Source organism: Bombus huntii, chromosome 18 (genome assembly GCF_024542735.1).
Source record: "Bombus huntii isolate Logan2020A chromosome 18, iyBomHunt1.1, whole genome shotgun sequence".
Taxonomy (NCBI): Eukaryota; Metazoa; Arthropoda; class Insecta; order Hymenoptera; family Apidae; genus Bombus; species Bombus huntii.
This window is the reverse complement of record NC_066255.1, coordinates 3,985,832-3,997,422: the sequence shown is the minus strand read 5'-3', so window position 1 is coordinate 3,997,422 and position 11,591 is coordinate 3,985,832. Positions and strand designations below refer to the sequence as shown.

The following is an 11,591-nucleotide window of genomic DNA, read 5'->3' as shown; positions in this document are numbered from 1 at the left end:
ATGATTTAAATGGACTTCTATGTGTATCTATAATATATCTGTTTTTACTTAAAATAAATAACCCTCTTTAAGAAGAAAAATGCGCCTCTCGGTCTTGCAAGTACTCGTGTACTCTGTCACACTTTCACAGCATCGTTTTTCTCTCTTTTTCTCTCACACACGCACGCAGACAGAATCCTCTACCTTTTTTTTCGCTTCTGTTCATCTAATGTTCATCAAAATTCATGTAATTCTTCTCTTCTCCTCGACGATCGTCTTCCGCCAGCAACCAACTCTCTCAGGATATGCCCACTCCTGATATGTCCGCGACTATTAAAAATAACCCATTCGCAGTCCTTGCTTCAATGTTTCTTCAGGTACCGATTGACGCGTCAAAACAGAACGCATCGTTCTATGATAATCGACTCGATACAAAAATAACAGGTACGTGAGAGTTTCGTTTCGATAGCTGGGAAGACTACAGTTAAAACGACTCGTTCGTCGATCATCGATACATTCGAAAATAAAAGCTTCGTGAAAAAGTTCTACGTTATTTTCGTATCGACTCGATGGGACGAAACAAAAAAATCTTGGCTTCTGGTCGACAGTGCATTCCGTTAGGCAAGGAAGAAGGGACTGCGAATTATCGACAACTTACTACTTACATACATATTTAACAAACACGCAGTCTTATCAAGTAGAACCCGTGAACGAACTCTGACAAGTAAAAAGGTATAGTTGCCTATTATTCTAGTAGAAATTTGGTTCGACTCGTCCCGCAACCAGGGCGACGAAACGATTTACACGCTGACGCGCGCTATAGTACCTACCCAAATCATCCTCTGTTACCCACATACAGTACTCTCAAGGATATAAAAAAGAAATTCGTAGAGAACGAACCAGACTTGTAATCGTGATATGATACCTTAAGGTTGAAGATAACTTAAAACGACCAAGCCGATTGACTCGCGATATAAAGGAAATTGTTTAAAAAAAAAGTCTGACATTATGGAAAAGAATTCGGTGCTCGTCAAAAGTCTTATAAGGATACTGTACCTGCGTAAAAAGGGCGCAACTAAAAACTAATATGCTCCGCGTGCCATCTCGAATTCGTCTCCTTGTCCCACTAAGCTCCGAGTCAACAAATTCTAATTATACAACCAAGTATTTTACCGTATAACACGAGACACGATTTCGAGGCAGCCAAGGAGCACGTACGATTTCTTACGCTTCTAAATATTCACATGCATTCGTCCATTCGATAGATCGTCATTCACATTCTGAATTCCATGTGTGTCCTTCGGCAAACATTCAATGAAACGTTATTCCCAATGGTTCGTTACGTTCGTTTCGCTTTACGTACGCTCTACGTTTTATCAACGACTACCGATGTATCGTATCTTCGAACAGGTCGTGTTGTATCCGCCTGTGTTCTGTTTGTTCGCTTTCCTTGGAACACTTAAGTAATTAGCGCTACGACATACAAAAGATAAGGCCGCCGACGATAATACACTGACTAGATCAGTTTCATTTGCTCTCTTTCTCTCACTCTCTCTCTCTCTCTCTCTCTCTCTCTCTCGCGCATGCTTTCTCTCCCTCCCTCTCTTTCACAGTGTGTGTGGTGGACCATCGTCCCATTTCTTTTATATCAACAAAAATATTCAGGACACGGTATCTCTGTCAACAAAATATACTATGTGTCTCGTTTCGCATCCTGAGTACTAATCTACGACGCGCAACGATCAAACACCACGTCGTGGCGTCGCGCGTCGGGGAAGTATTCTTTACTCGATGAAAAATGTAATTAAAAACTCGTATAAGCACAGCGTAGGCCCTGACGAATTCTTTTACCTCACCAACTAACACGATACTGTACAAAAAAGAAGACGGCAATACGGCAAAAAATAACGGCACAGGTACGAATGATGATTACAAAAAAAGAAAAATATAAATTATACCAACAATATACACTTTACTTTACACGTAAAAACCTGATGTTAAAAGCTCTTAAAATTAAAGTAGTTTCGTTTATTTTGTTTTCAATGTTGCAATTCATATAGGAAAATATACCGCCTTCTATCGTACATTGCCGTAGTTCTCGCTGCTTATCCCGACATCCTGGTATTTAATGTAAGAGTGTAACGCTGCTAAACGATGTCCACATCGATATCGGCGCGAAAAGAAACGTGTGCAAACACGAATCAAGTAACAGGAGACGATTGGTTGGGATTAGTAATGCGTTAAAAACCCGTTTTCAACATAGAAATGAATACGATCGGTTCATTCACATTTCGATTTTGTATGATCGTCGTTAATAATTGATAAAAAATCGGTTGTCGTGGATAAGGACGGAGGTGGCTAACTAGGAACTGCGAGGCACTGCAAAAGGTAAGAACATGAGCAGCGTTTCTACTGGCATTGGATTGCCGCAGTCTCAAAATGAAACGTGTATTGCTTCTTTCAATCCTCTGAACCGTTAACTTCTTCGTCTGCTTCTACTAAATTGCATGTCCGAGGAAAATAGGCTGATGGTGTTTGAAAATTCCTAAGTATTCCGAACTACAAACGCAAGAAACGTTTCATTTTCATGCAAAATACTATTGACATATCCTGTGGCATGTGTAAAGTGAAAGAACCTTCTTTTAAAATTTACCAGCTATTGTATCGAGTATAAAGTTTTTCTTTTTTTTTTTTTTTTTTTTTTAAAGTGCACTAACGCGGTGAGAAATATGTAACGATCGTCGCACGCGGAAGAGGAAACTCGCGCCGACAGCTTCAAACATAGCAGTACGGGTCAATAATGTATGTAGATTATCAAAAAACATCACAGTCGGGTTACTAGATTTTAGAGAAGTGTCCGCGGAACTCCCACTTGACTATATTTTCATTGAACTCGAACCAGATATTCGAATCTGGTTAATACTGACCCTGTTCCAACCTTAACCACTTCGATCGCAAAAGTCCAATAAAGATATAATCGTTCTTCGATCTTTCTAGCTCTTCTTTCGCGCGCGACTAGGTCGTTCGACCCTACTTTCCTCCGATCGCTACTCTTTTCCAATATTTTTCTCGCATCGACATAGCCATCGCTGTTCCACGTGGAACAAATCGGGTCGAAGCGTTTCTCTGTGTAGGCGCTTTCACGCGGTCCAGAAACATCGGTAAAAAAACCAAGAAACCCTAAGGAACGAACAGTACGACGTGCGAGTGATGTGTATCACTTTTTGTCAAACAAGGGCAATTTGCTGCGCACCGCACCCTCGCAAACGACTAACCTCTGCGCGGCTGAGATACTGCATAATGGAACGGGACCCTCTAAGTTTGCTTTCAAGAACGTTAACCTACTAGAACTGGCATCGTGATCGGCAAGTCGCAAGCTACCCGCTTGCTTCCTCTCGAAGTACTCGACGATCTTGGAAATAGTTTTACTGGAAGACCCGATACCGCTTAATCTATCCTCCCAACAGGAGTCGCCACCTCCTAAGCTCGCTATATCTTCGGACGAGTCGGTGTAGATCGAGCTGGTTCGATGGTCGTCCAATAAAAACAAGCTGCTTGCCGCGGAGCTGCTCAAGGTGGAGGTGTGTCGACGATTGGGTGGCTCCGGGCTGAGATCTTCGCCGACGCAGCTCCAAAAACCCGACTCGCAGCTACCTCGCCTTCTTGGCTCCCATCCGTCTCGGAAAAGCGGATGAGTGAACAAGCTGGCAGCGCCCGCCTTTGTAGCCACCTGAAAACCGGATTATCGTTTAATCTCTAATTAACTCCAGCGAAACGCAATCTCAACCTGGCTAATTACTTTGATCGCCTAGACACCTCTAATTACCACGTTGCTATTTAGCGCTTGAATTTCGCCTATACGGTCGTTAAATCGCGCAAAAGAGTCAACTTAACTGTCCCTACCTTTCTCTCCCATTTCTTCCTGGCGGTCGGACTGCTCGGTTCCGAGTTTGGTTTCTTTCTGTCCAAGATCTTCGCGATGCTGTCGTTCTGCGCGGGCTTGAACTTGGCGATAGCATCTGTGACGCTTGGCCTGACATCCTCCAGAGACGGAAGCTCCAAGCAGCTGGAGAACAAATTGCCAAGGATTTTCTTCACGCCACCCAACGCGTGGAACGGATTCGCCGTCATAGGCCTGTAATGCGGGTCCCTCCTGCTAGCCAGTTCCGCTACCCTTCTCACGGAATGACACCTAGCCTTGTCGGAGGGCGTTGCGTTGTCGCAGCCTCTCGCGTCCGCCGATTGACTCCGCAGACGAGCGGTCTTGCGCTTCGTCGGTCGTCCTTCTCGAGTGATCTCGTCCATGCTGGACATGAGAGCAGGATCCACGGACTGACGTTTACCGATATTGTTCTTCGATTCCTCCTCGTAGTTGCTGATCATAGTGTCCAGGCTGCAGGTAATCTCGTGGAAGGTCGGTCTCGATTTTGGCTCGTACTGAAACCACAGCGATGCACGCGACCGTGAAATGTTTACAGACTAAGAATATACATTTCGAGCGGTACGAGCGGAGTGACATCGGAGATTTTGCAACGAGCGTAAAATGCCATTACCAACCGTATTACCAACGTACCATACCGACGATCTTTAACGAATACGATAAGTTGGATGAAGCAATTTAAGAAAATAACGCGGAGAATCGAACGGCTCGATCTGTCAGAGAGTTGAAACAAAATCTGGACGACGAAAAAGGTACGCGAGCGTCGGAAATTCCAGGCAAGTAATATTCTACTCACGGTGCAACAATTGAAGGCAAGCTGCAGAAAGGCTGGCGGCGGATCAGCTGCCGCGCAGATCTCTGCCACGGCCAGGTAATCGAGGCCAAAGTTATCTGACCGTGGTAGAACGTCCGGATCGGCCGGCACGCGGCCGATCAGCTCGCAGACCACTATACCGAACGAGAAAACGTCCGACCTGTGATCGTACCATTGACCCTTGAGACATTCCGGTGACATCCAATAGGGACTGCCTACGGTGCTCAGCCTGTATCCGGAACTGGGATCCGGGATCTTCGCTGCCAGCCCAAAATCACCCACCACGGCGGTCATTTCCGACGTACTTTCGTCCTTCTTGATCAGCACGTTTTTCGACGTGAGATCCCGATGAAAGACCCCGCGACTGTGCAGGTAGGTCATGCCCCGTGCCACGTCTCTCGCCAGATTCATCCTGATCGGATGGGGTAGAGGCGTGTGCCTCGACATGATCAACTGTTCCAAGCTACCGCCGTTTATGTACTCTGTGAGGGCGTGCAGTTGACCCTCGTGTACACAGACTCCCATGAACCTGCAATGTACGAATCATAGATCGTCGAAAACAGCGAGAACGAAGATGGGAAAAAGCTAGCGGGAGAGCTAGCGTACTCGCGCCAGATGGTGTTTCTCAGGCTCTAGGTTTTATTCAATTCGCTCTCTATGCCCCGGGCACCGCGCATACTATTTTCCTAGCTGCATAATTATCAACGTTGTCGCGCTATTATTATAATTATCGTACGCGAGATTGGTTCGTGGCAAAATGGTTTTTCTCGGTTTTCCTCTATTCTCTATTTACGAGACTTATTACGAAGATAGCGCGTGTAATGGAGGGAAGGGCACTCGCTTCGAATCCACGTTGAAACGTACTTTAAAATCTACCGCCTCGCGACTGATTCCGCTCTCATTCGTCCTAATGGCAAGTCAAGTGTAAATGTCGGAGCTGAGTTTTTCGGAGCCGAGTTTCGCTACGTTTTCTCTGTCCTTACGCGGAAAGGCCAAAGAACCAAAGGCGGCGAGGTGAATTTTTCTTGTGTTCAGAGAACGAGGTTTAATTACCAAGCGAGTCGCGGACGCGGCGCGGCTCTCTTTATCAATCCGCGCACGAAGCGCGAAGTCGTTTCGCTCGTTACTCATCTTTCCCTATAAAGATCGCGACCTTCGTGTATCGGGCGAGGACAACGCAGGACGAAGGTCTACGACCCAGATGTGCACGCGACTATCATCGAACGATCGACGAAACACTCTGAATAAAACGCGTCGACGCGAAACCCGTTGACGAGCAGAGAGAAACGATCGTTTCTCGTGAAAAACGACACCGAAATATGGGCATCGCGATCTGTGGTGTTTTTATGGTAGCTCGAATCGAATGGGACGCTGCGATATGAAAGAAAACACGAAAATGGAAACTTGCGCGTATCACCCGACGGGTTTTTTTTCGAAATATACAAATATTCGAGTACGCTTTTCTATATCCCTTGGTATTTCGTTCGCGATAGAATCGACTGACACACGTTTACAGCCTCGTTAAGTTCATTAACATCATCTGTCTAATGTGCACCTCGTCGGTAGTTTGTTTACTGTGTCCGAAGTCGCAATTTGTAACTAACAGTAAAGCAAAACTAAGGAAGAACGAAGTACGCAACCAGTGTCTATAATTAACCAGAGATAATCACATTGCTCGAATAATCGTGGTTACACAAATAATTTATCGTACGTGGTTATCTTATTTTAGATAGATCCGGAGTATCGTGCGAATGAATTCGCGATTTTATTCAGCCGCATATACGTCGTTTAAAAATTCCAGTACAGTTTAATGTTATTGCTTGTTGTTAATGATCTTTCGGTATCTTCGTACAAATCGTCTCGAGGATCAGGACGAAGGAAAGATCGAGATGTTTTGAAAAAAAGGTTCTACGTTACCAATGCTTGTAAATCAGCGACATAATCTCGCAATTTAGTATAATATCTAAAGCGAATTATCTGATAAGTTTCACGTGGGTACCTCTAATTATCAGCTTTTTCAAAAAAATACGTAAAACTTTTCGACGAATTATATCATCGCAGTCGATGTTTTCGCGTTTGCGAAGGAACGTAAGGCGATTAGGGAGTATCGATTTGACACTTGGCACGATAGTCTATCACTACCCAACGAACGTCGGAGTTTCCTCTTTTGCCTCGAAACGTGGTCAAACGCAAAGCGAGATTTGCTTGATTTTCCGCTTCAGTCGTGGAACCGGATAATTCAAATCGATCAAGAAAGGGGAGAAGCTTTTCCGCATTAGACGAGAAAGCGTTTCCTAAAACGCGCTTACTTCCCATTATCTTTAATTGGCTTTATCAAATATATGCCGTTCGATCTCACCATTACAACTATAGTTTCTGTCGGGTGCACGCGTGCGTCGATTTCCATGAATATTCTATGAACTGCGATTCCTTTTTTAACCTTGTACATTCCTTGTACATTCATTTATAAATTCCCTCGAAATATCGCAAAGCTGCTGCACACGTTTCTACGTGGATCCATGTCTTAAGGATAAAGAACAGTGCGAATACGTGCGAATGGGAGTACGCGGTGTGTCCAAACGGTAATGAAATAGATTTCGATGCTATTCGAGACGTAATATCTCTATTCTGCCTTCGATATTAATTTCAAACTCGATTCAGCTGACACGAGCGATTTCGCAAGTTGTTTTAGTAACGCGTTACGGAAATGGAACAGCGACATATCGAGCAGTGCCTTGCTTTGCACTCTCTGTAAATCAAAACTTTGGTCGACGAACATATCTTTGTGGTTCTACAGCATCCACGACCTTCGGACCATTCTCGAAGGACATAGTTTTAAGGAATCGTCGTGGACAACGTGCAAAAGGTTGTAATCGACAAACCGAAAGTAGTTTCGATAGAAGAATTCCAGCGCTGTTTCCAGGAATAGGAGTACCGCCTTCGCCGGTATATACCTTCTCGAGAGAACAATTTTCAAGAGGATAATGTACATTTTTCGTTAAACGACATAAACATTTTGACAGGGCCAGTCTCGTTACTTTTTAAACACACCTCGTAGTCAACATTAGCGTGGAATTGTATCGTAACTGGAAGTAATCTTTTTGTCCAAATGATTTGGAACCATATTATATTATAAAGCATTTGTTACATCGTAGAAAGGAAAAGTGCAAAGTTCTGAGAATGTATGAAAGTAAAATTATCGCTACGTGTTTGATCTATCGAAATAGAACGCGTTGCTCATCAACCGTGACCATTTTGGTTGCCTACACACAAGGGTTAAACCAGTGAAAACCTGATACTATTACGAACAATCTAGAACTTCCTCCTTGCTCGATACGTCATTCCGTGGGTTTTACTGGTCCGATAGAAGGAATATTCGAAATGCGGCCTACCTGTCGATACATCGCACGTGTCTTCGGCAGAGGCGAATTACCGCGAGCTTTGTGCGTCCGATTTAACGACAAGTCCGCGATAGAGCGATAGTAATCGACGCAATAGGAAAAGCAGGCTCGTCGCGTTCCACTCGACGATTCTTGCCACAGATTAGATTACTCCGTAGGTGGCGGCGAATTGAACAAGTCAGAGTCGAGGTTCGTTAGGTCGATGCATCGCATCGAAATGTCATAAGCTTAACGAGCGTAGGTAAACGTCGTGATAAACGCCAATTAGCGATCGATAATCCGTTCCATTGACACGACGTTATCTCGCGATGAGACTAGGATCCTTGTAATTCGTGTGCGTGAACCGAGCAGTATCTGGAAACGGCGAGAAACTCGCGATCCTTATCGAGATACAGTTTGTAGCTCGATAAGGATACCGGTCGATTTGTAAACATCGTTACATCCAAGTAAATACATTACCAAGTATTAGTTCGTTTGGAAAGTTTCCAACGTATGGGTTTAGGATAAACTACTGTTCCTGGTAAAGAAATCGTAATTGACTAATTAGCAAGGTTTCGACGAAAGATTTTTAGATAGCTGGATTCGCTCCAATCGAGTATAGCGCGGTATCGCGATCATTTACGTCGAAAATTGTACAGTTCCAAGACTTAAAAGGTGAACTGTTATGCTGTAACGACGATAGTTGATCAACTGTGATACCTGGTTGATCGTGTACGAGGAAAAAGAAAGACAAACTGGTCGGGTTGTTTCTGTCTTCGCTTCGACGTTTCGATTCGATCTTCGATTCAAAGTTCTGATTTTTGGACGAATACGCGGTATATCGTATCGAGCTATAAAAATCGGCGGCACGTTGTTGCGGCCTATATCAAGTTTATCGCAACAATGATCGCACGTTGACAATCGGAACCGTATCTTTGTATCTGTGTGCGACCTCGCGCGTGCGAACAACGATAAATTACCGGTCAATTTGCTTCTACCACCGGTTATCGCAATATCCCCGATAGAATGATCGAAACTCCGCAGCATGTGCGACTATCGACGCGATTCCATTCGCACGCACGCTCGCACGCTCGCACGCTCGCAAATCACGTCACGTCGATGGTGTCACTGGGCAGCATGATTTTTCGCTTCATGGCCAGCTTCGTGCTACTATCGATCATGTCTACGACCACGGCAGTGCTCTTGTTCTTCGGCGAAACTACTCGGATACACGCCGATACGTCTTAATGCTCCGATAAGATTACACGAAATTCTTACAAATATTATCGCACTAATATTGTTCATAGTATCGATGTACACAATACCGGATATTATCGTAAGAAACGTATTAAGAGTAATGCTTAGCAACAGGATTGCGAATGGAAAAAACGCTTAGAATGCTTCGTGTCTTTTTTTCCTTTTAATTGTTATTTACGATTTCTATTCTTGTTTGTAGGGAAATTGTCAATGAAAATGACTAAGAATCATAGGAACGCGAAAGTCTTTGTTCGGATCTTACGGACTAAGTTCTATAATAATTGGCTAAAAATCAATAATGGCGTAAATAACAAATTTTAAATACAGTTTACAACTTTTAACAGTATCATTCCTTTACTTTCACGACTAAACAACGTAAGTTAATAGTAAAAGGTTGTTACAGACACATTTTTTTAACGATCTTGATATAACTTTAAACTGACTTTTCAACGGAAATATCAAGAAGAATAATATATATCTGAGCGTGGGACAAAAATGTTGGGAACATGTACTGAAATTTGGACCAGGAATTGTCCGCAGCGTTTCGAGAAGCAAAGTTTTGGACCGGCTCGGACAAGCTAGTTATTCACGAGCACGTTTCTGGCAGTTGACGCGGAATATTCGAAGAAACGACCGATCGATTGACGCGAATGTGGCGTTAGTAGTAAATCTTGGTCTCGCTCTTAACAAAACCAAGCACACGGTATGTACGTACATCGTACGTATCTCGAGATTATCGACCGATTTCATTCATCCATATTCCCTGAAACGAAATGTGTACACCTGGCGCGTCGTATCGTTCCAAGAATTACGAAATTCACGCATCGGAGATTATTCTCCGTCCCTTCTCTTTTTCCATCGAGCTGGCTCGCTCTCGATGAAAAGACACGATGCCGACGATGTTCCTCGCGGTTTTCGCAGCCTTCAACGAGAGAAATGCCAGAAATAAGATCCACTAGCCACGCGGGATAAACACACACAGCCGAATCTGGGCCAAGCCGTTTATATCGTTGGAATGCGTTGTCGCCGCGGATGCGGCGCGTCTAGCCGCGCGGCGCGGTGCGGCGCAGAGTGGCGCGGAACAGCGATACCCGCTGCCATTATGTCATAACTCGTAACTTGCAAACCGCGAAACTCTTTTAACATTAGCTCCGCAGTCAGCCGGTTGCGTCAACCAGCAACGATCCATTTCGAAGGGACGTTGCTTGTTCGCGTGGCAACCGACTGCTTTACGAGATGAAATCCTACGAAGAAGATAAACAAATATGCACCGTCTTCGTTATTTTACCGGAAAGATTTTAGCCGAGATCTTAGTCGATATTTTGCCCGAGTTTCTCTATTCAGACGTCTGAACGTTGAATTTTGCTGATAATAGAATGAACGTACACAAGGTATAGAAATGGAGTAGATATTCGGTCGTCGCTCGTACTCGAGACCGCTGCAACTTCGTTGCAATTACGTATTCCGAGGGAGAGTGATTGGAAACTTGGAAGCGCGACAGTGAAACTAGCATCGTCGATATGCGAGACTTAAATTACCAGTTGCTTATTTCTTTCCACAATCGAGATCCAATCGTCACGTAGGAGAATAAAAAATTAGTCCGTTTCGAGATTTCTCCGGTTTTAAACGATATTCCTTCGACCGAGCTCCAGTTGAGACATCGATACGCTATTTTCTCTCCACGCCGCCTATGTGTACGTAGTATCTGTTCGAAAATAAATTCGAACCGACCGATAGAAGAAAAAAACGTGGTCGCCTTAATTGCTTCGACCAACGAATATGCCGGACGTTTCCATTTCGACGTTCTATCCAACTAGTTTCTATTTCCATCGCGATTCGCGCGACAACTCGCCCCGTTTTAATTTAAAACTACCGGCGAAGAAAGCGAACGACACGCGTGACTTGCCGCGCGTCGGATGGACCGTTTCTCGCGCTTATTCCTTAATTAATCGTTGGCTGACTGGTTTCTCGAGCGAGGACAGAGAAAATTCGGCGCGAAGCGAGGGGGCTGATTTTCTTCGTTATGGTCAGCCGAGTTTCTCCAGCGCAAAAGCGAACCGGACTTCGATTCGACTTACCTGAGTATGTTCGGATGGCTGAGTTTGTTCATCAGTTGAACTTCTTTCAGCATGTTTGGCCTATTCGCAGGCAGCTGGTTCATCTTCAGGACCATCACCTGACTCGTCACTTTGTGGGTAACCTGGAAACCGGGTACACAGAT

At 44.4% G+C, this 11,591-nt stretch overlaps 1 protein-coding gene across 2 annotated transcripts in view; it reads right to left on the bottom strand.

Annotated features, from left to right (window-relative positions):
- Positions 1-22: 22 nt before the first annotated feature.
- LOC126875470 (uncharacterized) overlaps positions 23-11,591 on the bottom strand; it is a 43,589-nt gene continuing 32,020 nt past the window's right edge. For both annotated transcript variants that reach the window (XM_050638392.1, XM_050638393.1), the window contains 4 exons: positions 11,449-11,570; positions 4,716-5,262; positions 3,883-4,416; positions 23-3,709 (listed from right to left, as the gene is read on the bottom strand). In XM_050638392.1, coding sequence (XP_050494349.1) covers positions 3,197-3,709; positions 3,883-4,416; positions 4,716-5,262; positions 11,449-11,570 — 1,716 coding nt within the window. In that variant the 3' untranslated portion in view covers positions 23-3,196. The remainder of the gene's footprint in view (positions 3,710-3,882; positions 4,417-4,715; positions 5,263-11,448; positions 11,571-11,591) is intronic.